Consider the following 26,778-nt stretch of genomic DNA (forward strand, 5'->3'; position numbering starts at 1 on the left):
ACCATGAAAGCAAGAAGTTAACTGAGTGAGAAATTTAAAGCATTGAAAGAAAAAAACCCCAAAAAACACCAACTCAGAATTCTGTATATAGAAAAATCATGCTTAAAAATTGAAGAAAAACACTTTCCTAAACAAAAACTGAGGAAAATAGTTGCCTGTAGACTTGTCTTACAAAATATGTTAAAAGAAATAAATCGGAAAGAAGAAAAAGGATATGTTAGAAACCTGGATAGACATAAAGAAAAGAGCACCAGCAGGTTGAGAGTGACGGGGGCAAATCTGGGATGTAAAAAGAATTCTGACCTCTGTCTTGCTTGGCATTCCAGCCTGGTGAGTGGAAGCATCTCTACCTATTGTAAATTATTTAGTAAACAGTCAATTAAAATAAGTTCACTTGCTTGTATTAAAAATTATATGTCTTGATTAGTACTTGGATGAGAGATGACTTAGGAATATCAACTGTTATAGATGTTAAAAAATTATGTTACTACTTTAATGTTGTTTACACTAAAAGAGCAGATATTACTTGGTTCTGGAAGACATTTCGATTTGTAATGGCAAATATTAACTAGCTTTTTATAAAAAATGATTTATTAACCTGCTTTTAAATAAAAGTAATTGTTTTCAGATGCTGTGACCTAAACGCAATAATAAAGAGCTTAAATTAATAAAAAATTTTGAAGCATCAGAGAATTAAAAAAAATCTTTTATTTTTCTCAATTGTTTTATAGCGTGTTCATTTTTTATAGTGTTCATGTAACAATAAAAATTAAACTGAAGAGTATAGTTTTGGATAAGTAAAATAAATAACAGCAATTTTACAAAGAGAAGGAGAAACTGAGAATTCTATAAGAAATGTGCAGTACCTCTGAACTGGTGCTCGATTATTTGAAAAAAGACTAGGAATAGCTGCAAATATATATTCTAAGTTCAAGGATAACAACATTAAGAAAGTAATTCAGGAAGTATAATATAACTAAGGGAGAAAAGCATTGGAATCAGATAAAATGCTCTGTTAAAACCAGAGAAATGGAGCCATGTCAGTCAGATTATGGCCAGAAGGTCTCCATGTTTTTTCTCCAATAAAAACAATGAAATATCAACAAATGACTTATCAACACAACAACATGTCAACAAAAATAGTACTGAGAGAGCTCCAGAATGAAATAGGAGGCTACAGCACACAGAACAAGGATGGCCACATAAAAAGAACAGGAAGCACATTTCTCATGTTATACCATCTCTGAGTCAAGAATAGCTGAAGCTCCCAGTCACGATGACAGAGTACGTTAATACTGTGCTTGCTTCCTCTCATGACCATGTCAAAATTACAACTCAACTACAGGACACCCGTCACTGAGAATCACCTTATGTCTAGCTGAACAGAAGTCCTACAACTGTGGACACACAAAAGAGGCCACCTTACAACTGTTAGGTGGCATGGAGACACAAACAGGCAGTTGAAAATTGGATGGAAATCTCAGCTACAGAGATCTCCCTGGAGGAGCGAGTGGTCCTAATCCCAGGGTTCCAGTGTGGTATGGTAAGAGAAGTCACTACAACTTCTAGCTGTGAAAACCAGAGGAGATTGTGGATGAAAAAGATGAAGGTCTACCTCTTTGGGGAACTAAGCACTGACTTACTTGATAATGAACTCACTCATTCTAAGCTCCAGTGCTGGGGTAACAGCTCAAAAGGTGCCAGAGACATATAGGAAGAAGGTGATTTGACTGGCTTCAGGACAAAGGCTGGAGGAGCAGCTCTTTCCTGAACAGAAGTGTTAGCAGAAGCCATTTTTTCCTTCGTTAATAGCCTTCCTCCTCTTGTCATGCAGATGTAGGTGGCTGCCATACCTGAGTATCCATTAATTTGGCTAAGACAAGTCACCCTGCCCTGGTGACTCCCTGAAACCATGCCCCACCCAACTTTCAGACCCATACAAGCTGTGCTTCCAGGGGATTTTCCAGACAAATGGCCTGTCTTGGCTCATGTTGTGGTCTTACCCACAGTCTTTCAAAGATTCTAAAAAACTAAACAAACAATATCTGGCCTTGGCGTGCCCTGGACCTCTTGCTGAGCAGCCCTAAGCCCAGCACTAGTGGCAGCACCTCAGTTTGCAGCTTGGCCTGCCTCTCAAGGCACATGCAAGCCCAGTGCAGGTGGTGACCACCTGTGGATTGCTTGGTGGCTCATTCCAGGTATTCTCATGAAGGGCACAGGCTGTGACTGAACTTGGCCTGTAATGGGTCCCCTCCCAGGACACCCAACCCTGCATGCTCAGTGACTAGTTCAGTCTGAGCCATAGCATCACCAGAGCCACATCCTAGGACAACACACTCTGTAAGTCAGCCCTTGTACAACTGTTCCTCCACTGTAGTCATGACAAGTTCTCATTACCAATCAGCCAGAGGGTCAATCCCTACCATTGATGGCAAATGGCAATAGGTTAAACTATAACAGGAGACATACAAGAGACACCTGGTGCACCTAGCTGAGGTTACCAGGGAGACTGCACCACTGGATCCCACAGGACATCTATTACATAAGGCCACTCTACTAAGACTAGGAGACACAGCAGCCCTTCCTCATACACAGAAACAAAAACAAGGAGGCAGCATAATAGTGAGACAAACACATCCTAAATAAAAGAACAGAACAAAGCTTCAGAAAAAGAATTAAACAAAATAGAGACAAGCAATCTTCCAGACAAAGAATTCATAAAACTGGTTATAAGAACACTCAATGAACTTAAGGGAAAAGTACTCAGTGAGAGAAATTTAACAAAGAGACAGGAAATATAAAAATGAAGATAGAAAAGATAAAGAATAACCAGTAAAAAATGAAGAACACAATAACTGAAATAAGAATACCAGAGGAGGAATCAACAGATTAGATGAAGCAGACTTTTGAATCAGTATCAGCGTGATTATTCTGTAAGTAATATAAATGTCTAATCAATATGTTGTACACCAGAAACTAATATGATATTATATGCCAAGTGCTATTAAAACAAAGAAAGAACAGCTCAATGCCAAGAGAGATCCATTTAGCTGCAGTCTCCCCTCACGTGGGGGAAAAGAAAACAAGAAGAATCCAGCAGGACTTGTCACTGTTTTAAACAACCACAACTTTTGCCACTGCAGCCAAGCCCAGCAGAGAAAGCTGCAGGAAAGCCACATTATCTGCAGAGGGAGCCACAGCAAATGTGGAAGCCGGAGAAAGATTTGTTGCTACACCTCCACTAGAAGAGGAACATGATACCTTCCTGGAACAAGAGCTGCCACATCCCATCAATCCAGCACAACTGCACCCAATCAAAGTTGAAGTCTTTCCAGTCTGTGAAATATGGAATAGGTGACTATCCCACCAAATGTACACACATCCACACCAGAAACATACTCATATACACAAAATCAAGAAAGCATGACACCATCAAATGAATAATTTTCCAGTAACTGTCCCCCAAAATTCGAGATCTATGAACTGCCTAACAAAGAATCCAAAACAGTTGTTTTAAGAAAGATAAGCAAGCTATAAGAGAACAAAGAAACTCACTGAACTCAGGAACACAATACATGAACAAAATGAGAAATCTGAAGACATAGATATTTTTATAAATAACAACATAAATTCTGCAGCTGACGAAACGGAATAAAAAGATGCAAAGAAGAGTTTCAACAGTGGACTAAATCAAATGGAAAAAAAGGATATGTGAACTTGAAGAGACGTCAGTTGACTACTCAGTTAATAGAGGAAAAAATCTGAAAAACAGTGAAGAAAGTCTACGCGATTTATAGGGCAACATCAAGACAAATTATTAAACACATGCAGGGGAGTCCCGGAAAGAAAAGAGAGACAAAGGGCAGAAATCTCATAAAAGAAATAATGGTTGAAAAGTTACCAAATACTGAAGGGGGGGTGGTGGTTAAGATATCAGATTCATGAAGCTCCAAAGGTCTTTAAACATGATTAATACAAAGATTACCCCAAAAGACATTATAATCCAATTATTAAAATTTAAAGAGAAAATTTTGATAGCAGCCAGAAAAAAGCAAAGAATCACATAAAAAGAACTTCCCATAAAACTAGCAGTTGGCAGTCCAAGTGCTACAGAAAGGAAAAAAACTATTAATCAGCATACTGTGTCTAGTAAAACTTTTTCAGAAACTAAAGAAATTTAAAGACACCCTAAACATATGCTGAGAGTTCATCACCATAATATCTACAAGAAAAGCTAGAGGCAGTTCTTCAGGTCAAAATGAAAGAATGCTAATTATTAACACAAAATCTATGAAAATATAAAACTCACTGGTAGAGACAGCATCAAATTCAATACATTCTAATATGTTAGGATGGTACATAAATCATTACTAAATCTATAAAAGTTAAAAGGCAAAATGTTTTTTAAACTATAGATATAGATTTATTAATTACATAATACAAAAAATATAAATTGTAACATCCATAACATGAAATATAGAGAGAGGAAAGAGTAAAAGGCTTGAACAGACATTTCTTCAAGGAAGATATGACTGAACAAACATAATATGAAAATGTGTTCAACATCACTAGTTATTAGGGAAATAAAAACAAAAACTAAAAGAAAATACTACTTCACACCAATTAGGATGAGTACTATATAAAAACAAAACAAAACAAATGTTGCAAGAATGTGGAGAAATTAGTTTCAAATGTAACTTTCTGCCAATGACTTAGCTGCAGTCTCTCCTCACGTGGGGGAAGAGAAAACTTTTAGATATCAGCTAAAAATTACTGCAAAAGTATTATGTAAATCTCATAGAAGTGAGAAAAAAATTTCTATTACATACATAAAATATAGAGAAATGAATAAAAGTATACTACTGAAAAATAATCTTGAAGACAGCAAATAGGAAGCAAAAGAGTAAGTATAAAACACTCAAAACAATTAGACAAGGAAAGAGAATGTCCTTACCTAGCATTCAATACTTTAAATGTAAATGGGTTAAAATCAAAAGGCACACAGTGGCTAATGGATAAAAGAAGACCTCACCATATGCTGCCTTAAACAGACTAACTTTAGCTAACACTGAAGAGAAGAAAAAACATATTCCATGCCAATGGTAACCAAAAGAAAGCAGGGGCGAATGTATTTATACCTATATGTTATATTCAGACATATGTAAGACAACTAATATGTTCAGACAAAATTTTAAACACATCAGAAGATGCCTGGAGGGGAGGAGGTTTGCAGGGCTGGGAGAAAGGAATGAAAAGTTAAAGAAGTACAAATCAGTAGTTGTTAGATGGTCACAGAAATGGGGAGCAGGGCATAAGGAAGGCAGTCAGCAGTAATGCAATGCTTAGTTATAGAGCCAGAGGAGAGAAAGAGCAATCAGGCTGAATGTTTCATAAACTACATAAATGTCTATCCAGTGTACTATATACTTGAAACTAATTAAAATAAAGTCACAAGAGCATTACATAACGAAAATGTTTAATTCAACAGGAAGATATAACAATTATAGTCACCCAATATCAAAGCACCTAAATATATAAAACTAACATTAAGTAATATGAAGGTACAAATAGCAATAAAATAAGAGACTTCGACATTCTACTCCATACTGGATTCCTCAACAGAAAACTGTTAAAGAGAACAGCAGAACTGAACAGTCAGAAAAATTAAATGAACCTAGTGGACACATACAGAACTTTCTATCCTGCAGTATAATACACATTCTTCTCAAGCATATAAAGAACATTATCTAGGAGGATCACATGTTAAGTCACAAAGTCAACAAATTCAAGAAGTAGGAAATCATTCTAAGTATCTTTTCTGATCAATGTAATGAAACTAGAAAACAGAAAAATTCACAAATACACAGAAACAAAATAACACACTCTTGAACAACTACTGGGTAAAGAGAAAATAAAAAGAGAATTTAAATAATATCTTCAGAAAATGAAAACACAACATACCAAAACTTGTAGAATGCAGAAAAGCTCTAAGACGAAAAATGATATTAATACAGTTTACATTAAAAGGATCTCAAACAACCTAATATTATATTTCATAGAACTGGAAAAAAAATAAAGTTTACAAGTAATAAAAAAGTAAATAACATGAAAAGAAAAAGAACAGAAACAATTTTAAAGTCTACAAGTTTAAAAAAAAAATGAGTAATTGTTAGCTATACTAAGAAAAAAAGAGAGAACACCAAATTCATAAGTAACAAAAATCATAAAGGATTATTATGAACAACTTTTATATCATAACATAATCATAAAAATCTGGAAGCCACTAATTTTCCAAAAAACATACAATCAAACAAATCAATAAATAGAAATAATAAATAAACCAATAACAAGTAAGAAGAATGAATTAATAATAAAAAAATCTCAATAAACATAAAGTCAGGATAGATGACTTTCTGGATGATTTGTACCATTCAAAAGAGATTTTATAACTATTCTTTCAAAATTCTTCCAAAAAACAGAACAAGTGGGAAAACTTCCAAACTCATTTTATTATGGCAGCATCATCCCAATAAAAAAGCCAGATAAAAACCATTAGAGAAAAACCAACAAAGCCCATCCACCAAACTACAATATCTCTGATGATGAACATAAGAGACAAAAATCCTCAATACAATACTAACAAACCAAATTAAACAGAATGTTAAAAAGATTATAAATCATGACCACATGAGAATTATCCTTGGAATGTAAGGATGGTTCAACATGCAATCAGTCAATGAGACACATCACATTAATGAAATGAAAGAAAACCACAAGATCATAGCAATATATGCAGAAAAGCATTTGACAAAGTTCAATAACCATTTGTAATTAATTTTTTTTTAAAAAAAGGAACTTACCTCAATATAATTAAGGGCCATGTATGAAAAGCCCACAGTTATCATAGTGGTGAAAACCTGAAAGCTTTCACTTTAACATCCAGTACAAGGCAAACATGTCCACTCTCACTACTTCTATTCAACACAGTAGTAGTTCTCTTCAGAGCAATTAGATAAGAAATAAAATAGATCCAAACAGAGAGAAAGAAGTAACATTGTTTGCAGATGACATAATTATACATGCTGAAAACCTTAAAGACTCAACAAAAAAACCTGTAAATAAAATTTGCAACATACAAAATCAATCTACAAAAATACTGTATTTCTATACGCAAACAATGAAGTATAAAAAAAATAGTAAGGAAACAATCACACTGACAGTGATAACAAAAAGAAAATACTCTAAGTGAAAAGATGTGTACAATAAAAATTATAAAACATTGACAAAGGAAACTGAAGACATCTGGTGTTCCTGAATTATGAGAATATGGTTAAAACGTCCATACTAACAAAAGTACAATTTAGTGCAATTCCTATGAAAATACCAAAGGCATTGCAATGGAAATAAGAAAATCCTAAATTCATATGAAACCACAAAAGGCTCCCTAGAGTGAAAGCAATCTTGATGAAAACAAAAGTGAAGGCATCATACTTCTTGATTTCAAACTATATTATAAAGCTACAGTAATAAAAAAAAGTTGCATAAAGACAGACACACATACTGGTAGAACAAAATAAAGAATCGAGAAATAAAACCATGAATTTCTAACGTCAATTGATATGTGAAAATAATCATGACAAGGCCATGGATACAGAATGGAGAAAGAATAGTATCTTCAATAAAGGGTATTGGGAAAAATAGAATTCCACATTTTTAAGAATGAGAAGAACACTTGTCTCACACCGTATCATAAAAATTGATTGAAAAGAAAATTAAAATTGTTAACACTTGAATTCATAAAACTACTTGGACGAAATCAGAGAACAGACTTTTGACATTGGGCAACTGATTTTTTGGATGATGTTAAAAGCACAGGCAACAAAAGCAAAATATGTAAAAGAGATTTCATCAAAGTAAAAGCTTCTGCACAGCAAAAGCAGCAATCAACAGAAAATGCAACCTACAGAATGAGAAAATGTATCTGCAAACCATATTTCTAATGAGAGGTGTATATCCAAATACAAGCAACTCATAAATTAATAGCATAAAAGTAATTAAAAAAAAAATGAGCAAAGTACCTGACATTTTTCCAAAGGTGACATATAAATGGCAAATAGGTATGTGAAAAGATGAACAACATGACTAATCATCAGAGAAATACAACCAAAATGAGATGTCACAACACACTTGTTAGAATGGCTAATTTTAAAAAGTCAAGAGATAACAGTGTTGATGATGATACAGATAAAAGAGAAACCTTTGTACATTGTTAGTGAGAATTTAAATTTGTACATTATGGAAAATATTACATAGTTCCCCCCCCCAAAACAAACAAACCCCCAAACTGAACTACCACATGATACAGCAATTCTACTTCTGGATATATATCCAATGGAATGAAATCAATATCTTGGAGAGATATTAACATTCCCATGATACCATATAGAATTTTTCAAAACAGCCAAGCCATGGAAACAATCTAAGCATCTGCTGATGGATGGATGAAGAAAATTGATATACGTATACAATGGAATATTATTCAGCCTTAAAAAAAGGAAATTCTGCAACACTACAATGTGGATGAAACTAGAGGACATTACACTATATTTTAAGTGAAATAAGCCAGACTCAGAAGACAAATACTGCATATCACTTTTACGTAGAATCTGTAAGCCGTATTCATGAAGCAAAGAGTAGAATGGTGGTAGTTGCAAGGGGATGGGTAAACAGGGAAATACTGGTTGAAGAGTATAAGGTTTTAATTTGCAGGATGAATATGTTTTAGAGAAATAACTTACAGTTTAGCAACTATACTTAATATCGTACTGAAATTTGCTAAGAAGGTTGATCTCAAGTTTTCTTGTCATGCTCCCACCCCGAAAATCATAAAAAATCATGTGAGTTGAGGGATATAATCATACCTCCTTGTCTGTAGGGGATTAATTCCAGGACCCCTGAGGATACCAAATTCACAGATGCTTAAGTTCTCTATATAAAATGATAATATTAGTATATAATCTATGCTATTCTCCCACATACTTTAAATCAACTCTAGATTACTTACTTACAACACTATTAACACAATGTAAATGATATGTAAATACTTGCTTTACTGTATTATTTAGGAATAATAACAGAAAGAAGTCTGTACATATTCAGCTCTTTGTCTTAAGTATGCACACCGTATATGCTCCCCACCTCTTAGTAACTTGGTAGCCATCTTAGTCATTAGATCAGTATCAGAAAGATTTACATAAATTTTACTATGGTATATTGTTGTAATTGTTCTGTTTTATCATTAGTAACTGTTGTTAATCTTTACTGTGCCTAAACTATAAACTAGACTTTATCATAGGTATATGTATGTATAGGAAAAAACATAATATATATAGGATTCAGTACTATCAGGGGTTTGACACTTCCACTGGAGGTCTTAGCTTAGAATATATCCCTCATGGTGAAGGGAAGACTATATGTATTTTACCACAATGTGACAAAGTCTATGTATATATGTATGTGCACACATACATGTGTGTCATACCACAATAACAAACATTGATAAAGAAGAAAAAAATCAACATTGGCATTTTGCAGAGATGAAATAAAGTTAGATCAAGTGAATAAAATTAAGATTAAGTCAAATAAGTTTCTTAAATTTCAAAATGTTAATAAGTTTTCCTTATTTGACTTCTGAGATAAATCTTGGTCAAAATTAATTCACATATGCTTGGAAAAAAAGTATGATCAGCCTTCATCCAAATTTTTAAAAATCACTTACTTGCTGGGACAGTGCAATAATAAATCAATAATAAATGTCTGCCAGGCCTTTTCTTTACTAAGTGCATCCAAGGCTGTCGGAGTTAGGGCAAAACATAATGTCATCACTTCCAATGCTTCACAGCAAACTTGTTCATCTTCCATATCTGGCTCACTGCTTGCACTGCTGGTCTATAAAATTATAAGCAGGAGTAAATTACCCAGTGATACACTAAAATAACACAAAACTCACAAATCTTCCAGTTAATATTTAAGACTTGCCTTCTCACTAAATAAATACCATTTATCTTCAGTCTCGTTACCTGTAGCTTTTGAGCCCCTTTGGAATAATCTCAAAGAGAATTAAAGGATTAAATCTAAATATCCCTTTCTTGTTTTTCTGGGTGTAAGTGGTATATTTCTGCATCAATCATGATTCCTTTGTAAACAAATCGCTATGTCATTGCACTCTGGGCCTTTGGTTAGTTTTACTATATAGTTTATCTAAAACGAAATTTAATTAAAGCAGCAACTGTCTTACACAAATGTTTATTAAGATTACAGAAGACTTCTTCAACTTAAAATATACTCAAGTACTTATAATTTTTAATCTACCTCTAATCATAAAAAAATCAGTACAGTGTATTTATGACTGGAACAAAATACTCATTCGAATATTCTAAAAAGGGAAGGTGTACAAGTCGCCACTTTGCCCCTTTTAAATATATAGAAGTGACTGTCAGGAGAATTAAATATTACAGGATATGAAAAAGTTAAACAAAGTTTCCTGTTTGCAAATAATTTATTTACTCCAACGAAGTCTAGGGGATAATATATAAATTGCAGAAATCTTTTCTCCTTTTGAGTGCTCAAAAGAACCAAATAAAATACTTCAATGGCACGATTCTACAGCAGGCTGTTACCAAGACTTATGCAGGACAAAAGGCTGAAGAGGAATAATTAAAGAGAACCAGAAAAAGCAAATGCATTATGGCATAACTATATTCAATGCAATGAAAAAGTTTTAAAAAAAGTTTTACAAAAAAGCTGTCTTACAGCAAGATACTGAATGTTTTATTTTCAAAACAAAGTTTTATATATTCTCACCTTAACTATTACTAGTTTATTAACTTTGACTGAAGGATGGCAGACATGATAAAAATTTAGTCACACATAAAATTAACATTTATATAAAAGAACTATATCTCTGTAATAATTCTTACCATCTCATAAACTTGAGTAATTTCTTCATTTGGGCTATATACTAGCTCTAATGCCCCACATCCTGATGCCCAGATGATTTTTTGTATGGCTCTAATTATACAAATATCAGGCATATACCTTGAAGCCTGAAAGAAAATGAGTAATTAAAAATGCTGACAGAATAGTACAGTGAAATAATCAGAAAAAAAAAAGGTTTCTCTTTGCAAAAGACGCAGCAGAAATGGTTGTAAACAAAGTGAATATGCTTCACACTGTCTTTTTGGTCCAAAGTAGATGCCCCTCTCCCCCGCTTTTTTTGGTATCTTTAAAACAAATATACGTAGACAAAGCAAAAACACTTTTATCACTATTAGACACAAAGCATACTTCAGATTAAGACCTAATATGGCTCTATAGTTCTCATTAAGAACTTTTAAAACATGGGAAAACTAAATAGCCCAGCAGTTGCAGTCCTGTGTTTACCCATAGATAAGAAAACATACCCACAGAAGCTCTTGTGATCTGTTGATGAATTTTTAAAATTTCTCTATTTCCCAATAGTCAAAAACTAAGAATATGCACAATGCCCATAAAATGTAATATTATTTAAAATGAAATAACCTACATACAAAATAACACGGATAAATTTAAAAATCATACTCACTGAAATAATCTAAACACAAAAGAGTATACAACAACTTCATTTATGTAAAATTTAAGAAAATAAGAACTACTATGCACTGTCAAATAGTAGAGCACTGGTTACCTGTAGCCAGAAGCAGAACGCTGGGGATGATGAAAATGCTGCTTCCTGACTGCATCATTCATTAGTTTAAACATCTCTCGAAATAATGTGATTTATTTTGATCTAGTTTATGACAATGTAAATTATACTACAAAAAGTTTGTTTAAAAGTGTTTAAAAGTACTTTTTAAGTACTAACATTAATAGTTAACATTAAATACAATTTTATGAAACTTTAGCTAAAACTAAAAGATTTAAAGTGCTACATATTCTTCTCAAGCTCGTAAAACATTCAGAAAGATAGACCACACATTGGGCCATAAATCATACCTTAACACTTTTAAAAGAATAGAAATGAAATAAAGGATGTTCTTAAACCAGTGGAAGTAAACAAGAAAGCAATAACAGAAATCCTATAGCTGCAAAATCCTAAAATATTTCGAGAGTAAACAACATGCTTCTAAACATGTAGGTCAAATAAAAAATCAAAAACAATTTTAAATATTTTGAATAAAATGCAAATATAAGTTATCAAAATTAAAAAAAGTGAAATGGTCTTAGAGTATTTAATCTGAAATTGTGATAATCTTTATTTATTTATGAGTAAGTGGAGACTGTGCCAGAATAATAAGAAACAAACAATCCAAGATCCCAGAGCTTTTGAAGTTTAATACTAACCTCATTAGATATTTGCTGAGCAAGACGTATCGATACATTTCTAAGTATGCACTCAGATAATGGATTAGGAATGCTCTGAAGGGCATTTTGAAGCACAACAGCTTGATCGTGAGTAATTTGGTTAATCTGAAAAAAGTTAACCTTTTTACTTGGAGTAGAAACTTGTACATAACTAAATTCCAAAAAATTGTATATAATAAAAACCCAACCATTTGCTCCTTATCCAACATCACTCTTAAAATGTCACCCTTCCACATATACTACAGAATTTATGGTGATCCGCATAAAAAGCATTTCGGAATCTTAACACTGTAGACATCTTTCTTAGTTGCCTTTGGAGTGAGAATACTCTTCTGCACAGTAATTTCATATGAACTCAATTTTCTACAAATGGGGTCACTTTTACTTCCTGGAGATAAATGACACAGCTTTGAACAAATCTCCAGGTAAATTTTTCCCAGCCCTTCTTCTCAACAGATGACCATGTCTGCCATAATATGACTAAGAAACTTGAGGGAATAAGGTAAACTTTCAATTTCTTATTCCTTATCTTTAAATTTATGTCTTCTTTCCTTTCTTTTCAGTTTTTAAGGAGTTCTTTATTTTGTTCAAAGGTACTTTTGCAACCTGTGCTCTAATGTTATCCTGAAAACATTTTAAAGTCTCCATAGCTTAATCCTCCATCATCTCTACGATTTTTTCAAAGTTAAGTTTTTTAATAAAATGTTTTCAAAAACAGATGTTTTAAGAAATTCAAGAATTTCTGGAGGTGTTCCTGCAGTCACTAGGGTGAACAAAGCAGAAGACTGAATAGGTACAATGCTTCCAGGTTTTCTCTCTAATATCAAATCAGAGAAATTTTGTACTTAACTTTTTGTTTACTGGTATGTATATATTATTTAATCTTTCAATAAATATTTGAGTCTATTTGCCAGATGCCACATAAGATTTCCAATAAAAAGCTAATAGTGTAGCAGAAGTGGTCAAAATAGTTTCAGAGACAGCCTTTGCAGATTCTTTGCTGAGTTTAAACTGTGAGGTCATTTCTACTATTCGATCAAGTTGTTTCATCTCTTTAGATCTTAATTTTCACTTACAAAATTGGTATGAGTCACCCACAAATTATGACTATATGAATGATAAAATGAGATACAGTATGGTAATTAGCAAAGAAGTATTCAATGTATTTTGACAACTTATTTTCCAATAAACTAATGTACACAGACAGAAATTATGTAAGCTTTTAACTCAAAATCTCTAGCAATATGTGGACTATACTAGATGTGTAATATATTATTTGTTGAATGAATGAAAAGTTATGTTTTAAAACTGTAACTTTTACCAATTTAACCAATTTATTTTTAGTTGAGTGAAGTCTTGTGGCATTTTGTCTTACAAGGAAATCTTTCTTGATAAGGTCACCATTGATGTATTAATTTCCAATTCAACTCAAATTGAGGTGAGAATTAGGTATATTCTGCAGGATAACTAATTGTTTTTTTTTTTCTGTCTCAACATAGACCCACATATTTTCTATTCAAAAATCAAGGCCTCCAACTCTTCACGGAAAGGGAATTATGTTAAATAAGGAATAGAAAAAATAAAAATTTGCAAAAGGTACAGAAAGGTTTACTTAACAGTATAAATAAGTTCTTAAATGTCTGAGGACAAATATCAAGAATTAATTTTATTCAATAGTCATTATATTTCTCACATTGTAAATCAATTCTTTATATTGTAGATAGTTCTATAGTAAACATATTTTGAGTAATGAATTTTGTATTTAGCTCTCCTGAATGTAAGCAACTTGAGATTAGACACTACTGTGTTCCTATGTATTTTTGGCACATTTTTCTAAATATAAATATTAGGGAGAACATGTAGGTATATAAAATGGCCTTGTATGTATTTTACTGATATGTATATAACCCAAAGTATAAAGAAATCAAACTTAAAGACAGAGCACTGTAAATTTTTTTTCTAAATTTGCTTTTATAAACCACTATTTTTTCAAACCTTTAATGGACAATTTTAGAATTATATAAAAGTTGAGAGAAAAATATAAATAAACCATTTTCCTATCAACAGAAGGCCTAAGTTGTTTCACTGAATCCCCTACTCACCAACTCTGCCCATTCCACCCCAAAATATCTATTCTACTTTATTTAAAATGCCTTAGCATGAAAATGTCTTTTAAACAAAACCTACAATACTATTATACTATCTAAAATAATCAATGAAAATTCTGAATAGCAAATATCTATTCATTAAGCAAATTTTCCCAAGAACTAAAGAAAAAATCTGCATCCCTAAACCATTTTATCTTCAGCCAACAACTTAATGAAATCATATCTTAATATAAAAAAACGACGTCAAATTTAGTGAAAACTGAATGCCACATTAACCATTGCATCAAATCTCAACATATCTCAAGAACATTGGGCGATATGCATCAAGGATATCAGGGCAAAGAGAGAAGCTTTTGTCAGTCTAACAGGTTATGTTTGTCATGGTGTTAAGGAAAGGCAGGGAATATACCAAATAAATCTTTTATAATCACCTACCCACACATATATATCTGTCAGTATGAGTTAAAAAGATGCAAGTGAAGTTTTTATGAGACTTAAACTGAAATGAAAAAAAAAGAAAAAAACTTAAGGGGAATGAGGTGTCCTTCGAGAACAGTGTAATCTATACAGGATTTTTACATCTTAATATAACTTAGTAGACTGCATTAAACTTGCGTTCCCTACTTTGAGTCACTAAGTTTATTTTTAAAAATTAAACATTAATCATAATATTTATTTTAAAGATTAAAAAAAATTATTACCGGTGTTACAGGATCTGTACCATCTACAACTGGCTGACAAGCTTCTGCTACAGCTTGAACATGACCATAGCCTACAGCAGTTAACAACAGTTTAGCTATTTTAAGACCATTGAAGTAAACACCCCTTCGAGTTTCCATATCTGTATTTGGTGGGAAGTTATTTCGTGTTAGCATACTCAGTACAAGAGATAATCCACCACTTTTCAAGAAGTGAAACTGAAAGTCAGAGGACTCATCTGCCAAAGGTGCAGCAGCAGGCATTAGCAAGGCATAAACTACCTGGAATAAAGAGGGAGTGGGAAAATGTATTAAAAGGTGTTAGAAAATAATTTAAAATGTTTATTTCACTTATTATCATCACTAAGAAATAGTTAACCATTTCGAAAGATTACAATATTACATTTATATTACCATCTGATGTAAAAATTACAGTAGTGAAAAGGAAAAAACCAACCTCTGTTAGGTATAGCACTCGGGAGGCAGAAGGACCAAAGAAAAGTGAGTCAAGAGATGGTCCAAGGTTATTTTCTCCAAGTTTTGCACAGTCCAAACAAATAGCTCTTAATTTTTCTACTGTTGTGCTATCTGTAAAGAAAAAATAAACACAAACTAATATAATTTGTATGTTCTTAATATTTCATATTTGATATACTGAAGAGTATTATCTTTGATATGAAATATCAATAAATATCAATTAGGCTGAGTTATATCAATAAATATCAGTTAGGATGAGTTATAAGATAAAATTTTATAAGATATAAACAGACCTGAACTGGTTAATAACCAGGGCTCTTTCACTGTAAATTCAACACATGAAGTCAACAATTTCCTATGCAGAGACCCCAATCAACATATCCTCCTTTCAATTACCAGAAATATAAAAAACAAACAAACAAACAAACAAACAAACCCCAAACCAAAAAACATACAACACATTGAAAAAGAATTAGTTCTTCCTGAAACACAAAAACAAATTCAGGCTTCTCCAAAAAAGTTCTCAATTATTTGTCTCATATGACATTATGTGTGAACTATTTTTCTTCTTTGAAAAGAAACTTGAGTTTCAAGAAAAGAGCAAAAGAAACAACTATTTCCTAGTGTATAGGTACAAGTAAGAAAAGCTTGGCATTTTTATTTTATTATGTTATAAAACATGATATTTAGATACATTAAGAAAATAACCCCTTCTTAGAAAGAAACATAGCAGTAAATCTTCATGATCTTAGTTTAGGCAGTAATTTCCAATACAAGATACCAAATGCACAAATAAAAAGAACAAACAGGTAGACTAGGACTACACTTCAATATTAAAATCTTTTGTGCATCAGAAGACACTATTTAGAGAGTGGAAATACACCTCTAATAGAAAAACCTTGTAAACTATATATCTGATAAAGGACCTATATGTAAATATATTAAGAACTTTTACAATTCAATAATGAAAGACAACCCAATTTAGAAAAACAAAAGCTATGAATGGATCTTTCTCCAAAGATTTGCAAATGGCTTGTACTTAATAAGCACATGGAAAAAAAATTAGCCATCAAAGAAAAACAAATGAAAACCACATTCAGATACTACTTCGAAACTAAGATGAGATTATTAAATCAAAAAACAATAACAGGTTTTGGTGAAAATGTGAAGAAACTGGAACCCTCATATCTTATGAAAACAGAAAATGGTTCACCCAACTTAGGAAAAGTTTGGCAGTTCCCCAAGATGTTAACCATAGAGTTACTGTATCATCTAGAAATTTATCTCCAGGTATATAAATCCAAGAGAATGCAAAGATGTGTCCACACCAAAACTTGTACAAAAATGTTCACTGCAGCAATATTTATGACAGCCAAAAATTAGAAACAGCCTAAGTGTCCACTGATAGATGAATGGATGAACCAATGTGTTATATACGTACAATATAATTCAACCTTAAAAAGAAAGGAAATGCAATTCTGACACATGCTACATTAACTCTGCACACATTATATTAAGTGAAATAAGCCAAACACATGAAGACAAGTACAGTATGAGTTCATTTTCATGAGGTATCTATAGAAGTCAAAATCACAGAAATGTAAAGTAGAATAGTGGCTGCCAGAGGATTTGAGGAGAGGGTAAATGGGAAGTTACTGTTTAATGGGTAAAGAGTTTCCATTTTGCAAGATGGAAAGTTGTGGAGGTTGTACAGCAATGTGAAAACACAATACACTAAGACGGCAAATTCTGTTATGTGGATTTTATCACAGTTTTTAAAAAGTGAAGTAATTGATTATAATAAGGAAACATACAAGGCCTAATTTCAGGGATAGTATACAAAACAAATGGTCTGCACTTTTCAAAAAACATCAGTCATCAATGACATTAATTTTCTAATTTGGATCAAAGCTGTCTAATGAAAGAGAATGTTTTTATTCTTAGAAAATATTCTGAGCTGTTATATAAACACAGGCTAAAACGGTATAGGTCTTTTTTAACTTTCTTCCTAGAAGTTAAAAAAATTACATAAAAAACCAGTAATAAAGTATATTTCAGTTAAGATGGCAGAGTAGGTAAATACTAGGCTTGCTTCCTTCCACACCACATCGAAATTACAAATATATTACACAAGTACCATCACTGAGAACAATCTAAGGACAAACTGGACAGAATCTACTAAGGACAGAAAGAAGCCACGTCAAAACTAGCAGGAGGCATGAAAAGAGAAATAGGCAGGTCCCACACCCATGTGTGGCCTTTAAAAAATGAGAGAAATATCTTGCCTGCAGAGGTGTCTCCTGAGAAGCAAGGGTTCTCAACCCACACTGGGCTTCCCAGCCTAGGGTTCTAATGCCAGGAAGAAAAGTCCCCATAATTTCTAGCTGTGAAATCAAGCGGGGATTATGGCTGACTGAGAAAGAGGACTGCTGGAGTCCCAAGCATTCCTCTTACAGGGCTCGGGGCATGGATTTACTTGCTGATGAACTCACTCTCTCTGAGCTTCAGTAGGAGAAGCTCAAAAGGGACATACGAGGAAGAACTAAACTGTCTGGCTTCAAGGCAAGCACTGGCAGGCAACGCTATCCAAGCAGGTGACAGTGTTCCTGTGTTGAACCCTGCCCTTACCTACCTAGCAAGGGGTAGGCGTGCACTAAATCTGAATCATAAATTAACTTGGGTTAACACCAGTTACCATGACCTGATGATTCCCTGAGACCCTGTGACACCTAAACCATAATAGGCTAAACCTCTTTCAGCAGCGAATCTACAAAAAAGCCCAGAATTGGCTCCTGTTGTGCCCTTTCCTAAAATCTCACAAAGGTTCACAAACCCCAAACAAGCAGCATCTCGCCTTGATATATACTGTACCTCTTGCAGAACAGCCCCAAGACTGGCATTAGGGACAGGCAGCCTCGGTTCTTAGCCTCTCCAGGTTCCTCCAAGTCTAGCTGACCTTAGCTAACAACAGAACCCCTCCAAAAAGGCCCCAGAACCAACACTACAGGTCAACTTCAGACCATACCAGAGTATCACTTAAACAGCTCCACAAACGACACACCCACAGGGCAGACAGGGCAGGTACCAGAGCCCTGCTAAATAGAATCCTGCTTTGTAGGGTAGCCCCTGCACAACAGCTCCTCTACTGTGATCACAGCCAGTCATCACAACCAATCAGCCTGAAGGTCAATCCCTTCCACTGACAGGCTAAGAGCAACCAAGGCTCAAAACAGAAGGCACAACTTACACAAGGAACAAGGAACACAACTGGAGCACCCAGCTCAACTGATCAGGGAGATGGCACCACTAGGCCCCACAAGACACCTACCACATAAGGCCACTCTACTAAGACTGTGAGATGGAACACCCCTACCTAATACATAGAAACGAATACAGGGAGAAATGAGAAAAAAATGAGAAAAAAACCCCATTATCCAAATGAAAGAAAAGAAAATCCCAGAAAAGAACTAAATGAAACAAACAAAAGGAATCTACTAGATGAAGAGTTCAAAAAACTGGTTATAAGGATGCTCCACGATCCCAGTGAGAACTTTAAGAAACAAAAACATAAACATAAAACACAGAACAGAAAAACCCAGTCAGAAAAAAGAATGCAATGCTGAAATAAAGAAGATATTTGAGGGAATAAAAGAGATTAGATGAATCAAGACTGAATGAGCAATCTGAAGACAGTGGAAACACCCAAAAAGAAAGGTAGAAGAATCAAAAAAAAAAAAAAATGTGAATAGTTTAAGTGGCCTCTGTGACAATATCAGGCATACTATCATTCTCATCGTACGGATAGCAGACAAAGAATAAAGAGAACAATGAATTGAAAACCTATCTGAAGAAATAATGACTGAAAACTTCTCTAACCTGGTGAACAAAATAGCTGTACAAGCCCAGAAAGCACACACACAAAAATGAATCCAAAGAGGTCTATACCAAAAATGTCAAAGGTTAAAAGACACAAAGAGAATATTAAAAGCAAGAGAAAAGCAGTTTGTTACCTGCAAGGAAGCTCCCATAAGAACGTCAGCTGACTTTCAGCAGAAACTTTGCAAGTCAGAAGGGACTGTCAAGAAATATACAAAGTGATAAAAAGCAAGGCCACCAAGATTACTCAACCCAGCAAACCTATTATTTAGAATTGAAGGACAGATAAAGAACTTCCTAGACAAGAAAAAGCTAAAGGAGTTTACTGCCACACCAGTATTACAGAAATATTAAAAGGACTTTAAAAAATATATATATTAAAGTATGAATAAAATAATAATAACTACATACCTATCAGTTATTACTTTGAATATAAATATTAATGAAAATGGAAACAAAAAAAGCTAGGACAGCAACACTGATAGCACACAAAATAGACTTTATAACAAAAGACAAAGAAGGACCTTTTAATCCCACTTCCAGGTATTTATCAGAAGAAACACAAAGCACTACTTAGATGGGACATGTGAATCCATATGTTCATTGTACCATTATTTATAGTAGCCATGGTATGGAGACAACCTGAGTGTCCATCTGTGAATGAATGGGTAAAGAAGAGGTGGTACATACAGACAATGGAACATTACTCAGCCATAAAAAGAAATGAAATCTTGCCACCTGTAACAACATGGATAAAAAAAGAGGGTATTGGGTTGAGTGGAGTAAGTCAGACAGATAAACACCATACAATTTCACTTAAGTGTGGAATGTCGAGAACAAAATAAACAAAACGGAAACTCATAGAGAACATTTCTGTGGTTGCCAGATGGGAGTTTGAGAAGTGAAAAAACTGAAGAGATTAAGAAATACAAAATGGTAATTAAAAAAGTTATGATGATGTAAAGTATAGCATGGGGGGATATAATCAATAACACTGTAATAAGTATGTATGATGTCAAGTGCGTACCAGACTTACATTGGTATGATTACTTTATAACTAGTTTTTCGGTTTCTTTAGATAAATACCTGGAAGCGGGATTACTGGGTCCTTGTCTCTCGTTACAGTCTTTGTTTTAAAGTCTATTTTGCCTGGTATTAGTATTGCTATCCTAGCTTTTTTTGGTTTCCATTTTCACGTAGCATCTTTTTTCATTCTTTATCTCCAGTCTGTGTGCGTCTTTTCATCTGAAGTCAGTCTCTCACAGGCAGCATATGTAAGGATCTTGCTTTCTTACCCATTAGATACCCGATCTTGTAATTGAAGATTTAAATACATTTACACCTAAAGTAACTGTTGATAACTAATTGTTGCTATTTATTATTCACATTTTTTATCTTTTTTCTTAAAATCTTTTAATATTTCCTATAATATTGGTTCGTTGTAAAGAACTCTTTTAGGTTTCCTTGTCTAGGAAGCTCATTATCTGTTCTCTGACTAAATGATAGCTTTGCTGGGTAGAGTAATCTTTGTTGCAGGTCTCTGTTTTCACTTTTGAATATCCACTTAGAATATTTTGTGCTAATTCCTCTGACCTGAAAAGTTTCTATTGAAAAATCTGCTGACAATCTTATGGAAGCATTTCTCTTGCTGTTTTAATATTGTCTTTAACCTTTGACATTTTAATGATGTCTTGGTGTGCGCTTCCTTACATTTATCTTGAGATTTTGTGTTTCCTGGGCTTGTATATGTGTATTTCCTTCACCAGATTAGGGAATTTTTCAGTCATTATTTCTTTAGTTCCTTGCTCTATTCTTTTTTTGGTACCCCTAAGATGTGAATGTTGGTATGCTTAATGCTATTCCAGAGGCCCCATGAACTATGCTCATTTTTTTGGATTCCTTTATTTTGTTGCTGTTCTGTCTGGGTGTTTCCTGCTGTACTGTCTTCTAAATCACTCATCTGATCCTCTGCCTTGTCCAAAGTACTATTGATTCCCTCAGATATACTCTTCATTTTATTATATTGTATTCTTTGTTTCTGTCTGGTTCTTTGTTTTCCAACTCTGCTAAAATTCTCAGTGAGTTCATTTACCCTTCCTCTAAGTTTACTGAGCATCCTTATAACCAGTGTTTGAACTCTACATCTGGTAGACTGCTTGTCTCCACGTGTTTGTTTTTTTGCTAGAGCTTTGCTCTGTTCTTTTCTTTGGGATATGTTTTGTCTCCCCATTATGGCTGTTAACCTGTGTGTGTTTCTATGTTTTTGGTAGGACCACTAGGTCTCCCAGTATTAGAAGAGTGGCCTTATGTAGTAGTGGTCTTGTGGGGCCCAGTTGCACAGTCTTCCTGTTTACATGAGCCAGGGGCCCCAGGAGTGTCACTTTGTTTGGGTTATGTTGTTGCTGAGTCTTGGTTGCTGTTGGCCCATTGGTGGGAGGGACTGGCCTTTAGCTAAATGGTTGTGATGACTAGTCATCACATTGGAGGAGCTGTTGTGCAAAGGCTAACCCTGAGAATCAGGATTTGTTTTAGCAGGGCTGCGGTGCCTCTCAGTTTGCCCTTTGGGTGTGTCAGCCTTGAATATGGCCCCAGGTGGTACTCTGGCTCAGGCCAAGCACAGGCACAGTCTGTGCCCTGCCTAGGGACACCTCACAGGAGCCACCAAGCAAACAACCCAGGCTGCGCTCAGATGTACTTTCAGAATCCAAGCCATAAACCACGGCCTGCTGCCACTAGTTCCAGGCTTGGGGCTGCTCGTCAAGAGGTACAGAGCACGCTGAGGTCAGATGCTGCTCTTTCTCAAAGGTTTCTGAATCTCTGAGTGATTTTAGGCAAGTTCGCAGCATGCCCCAAGAGAGGCCATTTGTATGCAAGATCTATTTTGGGCCTAGCAAGCTGGGAGGGGCAGAGTTTCAGGCAATCACTAGGGCGGTGTGAATGGTTTAGCCAGGTTGATAAAGATCCAGATATGGTGGCTGCCTGTGTCTCCATGCTGGGATGGCGGATATATTAATAAAATGACAAGTCCTCTGCCAGCACAACTGCCTAGGGGGACATTATCTTTCCATTCCTTATCTTAAAGCCAGATAATTCAGTTCTCCCCAGTATGTCCTGGCACCTTTCAAGCTGCTACCCCAGCCCTGTAGCTCAGTGCAAATGAGTATGTCAGTGAGTAAGTTCATGTGCTGGCCTTTTAAGAGGAAAGCATGAAATTCCAGACAACCTTTGTCTCACTCAGCTACCATTTCCACTGATTTTCACATCCAGATTTTGTGGGAACTTCTCTCTCTGGCACTGTAATCCAGGGCTGGGGAGCTTGGTGTGGGGCTGAGACCCTTCACTCCTCAGGGGGGTTCCTCTGCAGCTGAGATATCCCTTCCAATTTTTAATACCACATGCAGATATGGGACGAGTCCATATTGTATCTCTGCCCTTCCTACCTGTCTCATGGTGGCATCTTCTCTACGTTCTTAGTTGGAGGCCTTCTGTTCAGCTATACTTCGGGCAATTCTCAATGCTAGCTGTTCTGTTAGTTTAGTTGTAACTTTGATGTGGTCATGGGAGGAAGCGAGCACAGCACTTACCTACTCTTCCATTTTGAACAGAAATCACTATATTATCTTTTATATAGTTTGAATTTTACTACTAAAAATTTATAGAAAACTTCTCCTTCATTTATGTAAGTACCTATATAGCATCCTTGATTTTGTTTCTTGGGCCACAAAGCATAAAATATTTACTATCTGACTTTCTACAGCAATAAAATTTCTAATGTCTATCCTAAAGACTTTACTGAAGTAAATGCTGAACAAGAATAAAAATGAAAAGGGAATGTAGTGACCTCACCTTTAGAAACAATAGGTTAACGATAAGACATGGTACGTGCTAACCGCCATGTCTCACTTCTAGTTAGTTATCTGCTAAAAATTTGTTAACTAGAGGGATTTACTGGCCGGATCACTGCCTATAGGTACAAAATATTTCAACAATGACGCATTCTGCTTCTGTACCCCTGCTTGCTTACCCACCTCTTAGTTATGAGTTAATGAATGGAGGAGATTAGTCTTTTGTGTAAAAATTAAGGATGTGGGGGATGGAATCGAGGGCTTAAAACCTTTGTGCCCCTGCGTCTCAGGGCTACTCCTTGGCAAGGACAGCTGCCGGCTAATAAACTGTCTCTTGGATTAGAGCACTTGAGTTGGGCCTGGTTATTTCGGTCACAACAGGAAGATGGTAGACTAGGGAAAAGCAGGGTTCGTCTCCTTCTAGGTCTGCACTGAAAGTACAATCAGATTATAAAATAATCAACGTGGAGAATCACCTGAAGCCTAACTGATCATAACACCTACATCTGCTAATATAAAGGAGCCACTTCGAACCCAGTAAAAGGGGCAAAGTCATGAATCAGGCTGGACATGCACCCATGGGTGGTGGAGGATCACTGGGAGGGAGAGTAAGGCTGTTGAAAAGAGAGTACTGGTCTTATCTGGAGGCTCTTTAGCCCAGGGTCCTAGCCCAGGGAAGAGGAAATTCTGGCCATGTGGGTGAGAAAGAAGGAGACTGAACCCTTAGACATCCCTTTGAATGACCCACACACAGGCTTTTTGACCTACGAACACTCACCCGGGACACTGGTGGTGGGTCAGAGGCTTGTGTGGGATTCATTCTGAGAAAGTCTGCATTTCCTTGCATCAGAATGAGGCAATCACCATTGTGCCTTAGTCTGGCTCCCCCTAGGGTAATCTATAGACCATGCCAGCTTGACGGTGCAGACCCCTCCCACAGAGCCATTAGAAGCCCGCCCTGCCCAACCTGAAGATTGCCTGGGGCATCTGTTGCTGGATGGTTGTAAAGCCTTGTTCCTATAAAGGGCCAAGCATTCACAGAGGGCAGCCAGGCTCTAAGCCACATTTCAGAGATAGGATCAGGCAGATCACTGCTGCCAAACAAACTTAGGCAGATATCGGGGTCCTGTGGGCCAGTCCCAGACAGCAGCTGGTCTTGCTGTGATCTGGAACTTATGTGGGAACTTGTGAACAGTTACCAAAGTTGCAGCAAGAGTGAGGCTGTATTGACCTGAGACCCAGCTCCACCCTACCCACAAATTGTGCCAGGCAATCCCACTGACAGTGAACTGCCACAGTTCTGCCTTTCCCCTCCCATGAAAACCAATCCATACAGGCAACAAACTTTGGCTGGTTCAAGGTGTGCACTGCACAGAAATCAATGGCAGGCAGACCTTTGATCCCTGCAAGAGTTAAAGATTGTGTCAAGGGAGTACAGGATCTGTGGGACTGCCCCTGACAGCAGTTGGTCTCACTGTGATGTGTCTACAGCGGGAAGCCGAAGCACAAGTCTAGGCAAAACTGAGGCTGTACTGACTGAACAGACCTTGTCTGCCTGAGATCCTATATCACCGAAGCCACTCGGCTAGCACAGTGAGCACATTTCGAAGAAAACAGTTGTGGACAGACCACTGCTGCCTGTACGAGCTGCAGTCTCTTGAGCAGATTGCAGGGGTCTGTATTGGCCTGAAGGCCCTTGACTCCCTGAGCTCCTGCCCCATCTAGTATACCAAGTGCCTGCTGCACGGTGATAGGCAGCTGCCCCTGCCCTGGGATAGCGCATTTAGGCCCAGCGTGGGCAGTGGCTGATCTTGCTTTGAGTGGAAACTTGTACAGCGAGCCACTGAGACAGCACTGGCATGTAAACTGACACTGAAAACAGTCAAAATTTATGAGACACAGCAAAAGTAGTCCTAAGAGAGAAATTCATAGCAATATAGGCCTACCTCAAGAAACAAGAAAAAGCTTAAATAAACGATCTAACCTTACAATTAAAGGAACTAGAAAAAGAACAGCAAACAAAGCCCAAAGTGAATAGAAGGAAGGAAATAATAAAGATCAGAGAGGAAATAAATGAAATAGGGTCTAGAAAAACAAAACAAAGGATTAATGAAACCAAGAGCTGCTTCTTTGATAAGATAAACAAAATTGACAGATCCTTAGCCAGACTCATCATGGAAAAAAGAGGACTCAAATAAATAATATCAGAAATGAAAGAGGAGAAATAACCACAGACTCCACAGCAATACAATGGGTCATAAGAAAATACTACAAGCAATTACACACCAACAAATAGTACGATCTGGAAAAATGGACACATTCTTAGAAATATGCAATCTCCCAAGACTGAGTCAAGAAGAAACAGAAAATCTGAACCAACAGATTACCACAAATGAAAAAGAATCAGTAATCCAAAACCTCCTAAAAAACAAAAGTCCTGGACCGGATGGCTTCATAGGTGAATTTTTACCAAACATTCAAAGAATTATCACCTATTCTTTTCAAACTATTCCAAAATATTCAAGAAGAACGAAGGCTCCCTAACTCCTTTTATGAGGCCACCATTACCTTGATTCCAAAACCAGACAAAGACATTACAAAAAAAGAAAACTACAGGCAAGTATCTCTCATGAACATTGAAGCAAAAATCCTTAATAAAATTAGCAATCTGAATTTAAGAACACATTAAAAATATCATATACCATGATCAAGTTGGATTTATGCCTGGGGTGCAGGTTGGTATAATATCCACAAATCAATTAATGTGATGATATACCACATTAACAAGTCAAAATAAAAACCATACAATCATGTCAATAGATGCAGAAAAAGCGTTTGACAGAATCCAGCATCCATTTATCACAAAAACTCTCAGCAAAGTGGGAACAGAGTGAACATACCTCAACATAGTAAAGGTCTCACAGGACAAACCTACAGCTAACATCATACTCAATTAGGAAAGGCTAAAAGCAGTTTCCTTAAGATCAGGAACAAGGCAAGGATGCTCACTTTCACCACTCCTCTTTGACACTGTATTGGAAGTCTTAGCCACAGAAAGAAAGAGAACTAAAAGGCATCCGAATTGGAAAGAAGTAAAACTCTCATTATTTGCCAATTACATGATGGTATATAGAGAAAACCCTAAAAATTCCACAAAAAAACTGTAAGAGCTGATCAATGAATTCACTAAAGTAGCAGGTTGCAAAATAAATATTCAGAAGTCAGCGGCATTTTAATACACCAATGATGAATTTTCAGAGAGAAATTAAGAAAACAATCCAAGTAACAATTGCACTGAAAATTATAAAATACCTGGGAATCACATTAACCAAGAAGGTAGAAGACCTGTTTTCAGAAAATTATAAGCCATTG

At 35.5% G+C, this 26,778-nt stretch overlaps 1 protein-coding gene across 5 annotated transcripts in view; it reads right to left on the reverse strand.

Moving 5' to 3' along the window:
• The window catches only part of LOC120607074 (probable ubiquitin carboxyl-terminal hydrolase FAF-X), an 81,525-nt gene that overhangs the window by 42,603 nt on the left and 12,144 nt on the right, over positions 1 to 26,778 (reverse strand). For 4 of the 5 annotated variants that reach the window (XM_039868683.1, XM_039868679.1, XM_039868681.1 and 1 more), the window contains exons 8-12: positions 15,666 to 15,796; positions 15,212 to 15,490; positions 12,382 to 12,507; positions 10,980 to 11,105; positions 9,779 to 9,948 (exon numbers count right to left, since the gene is read on the reverse strand). In XM_039868683.1, the coding sequence (XP_039724617.1) occupies positions 9,779 to 9,948; positions 10,980 to 11,105; positions 12,382 to 12,507; positions 15,212 to 15,490; positions 15,666 to 15,796 (832 nt within the window). The remainder of the gene's footprint in view (positions 1 to 9,778; positions 9,949 to 10,979; positions 11,106 to 12,381; positions 12,508 to 15,211; positions 15,491 to 15,665; positions 15,797 to 26,778) is intronic. The other variant, XM_039868682.1, reaches the window with a different exon arrangement.

Source organism: Pteropus medius, unplaced genomic scaffold (assembly GCF_902729225.1).
Source record: "Pteropus medius unplaced genomic scaffold, Ma_sr-lr_union100, whole genome shotgun sequence".
Taxonomy (NCBI): Eukaryota; Metazoa; Chordata; class Mammalia; order Chiroptera; family Pteropodidae; genus Pteropus; species Pteropus medius.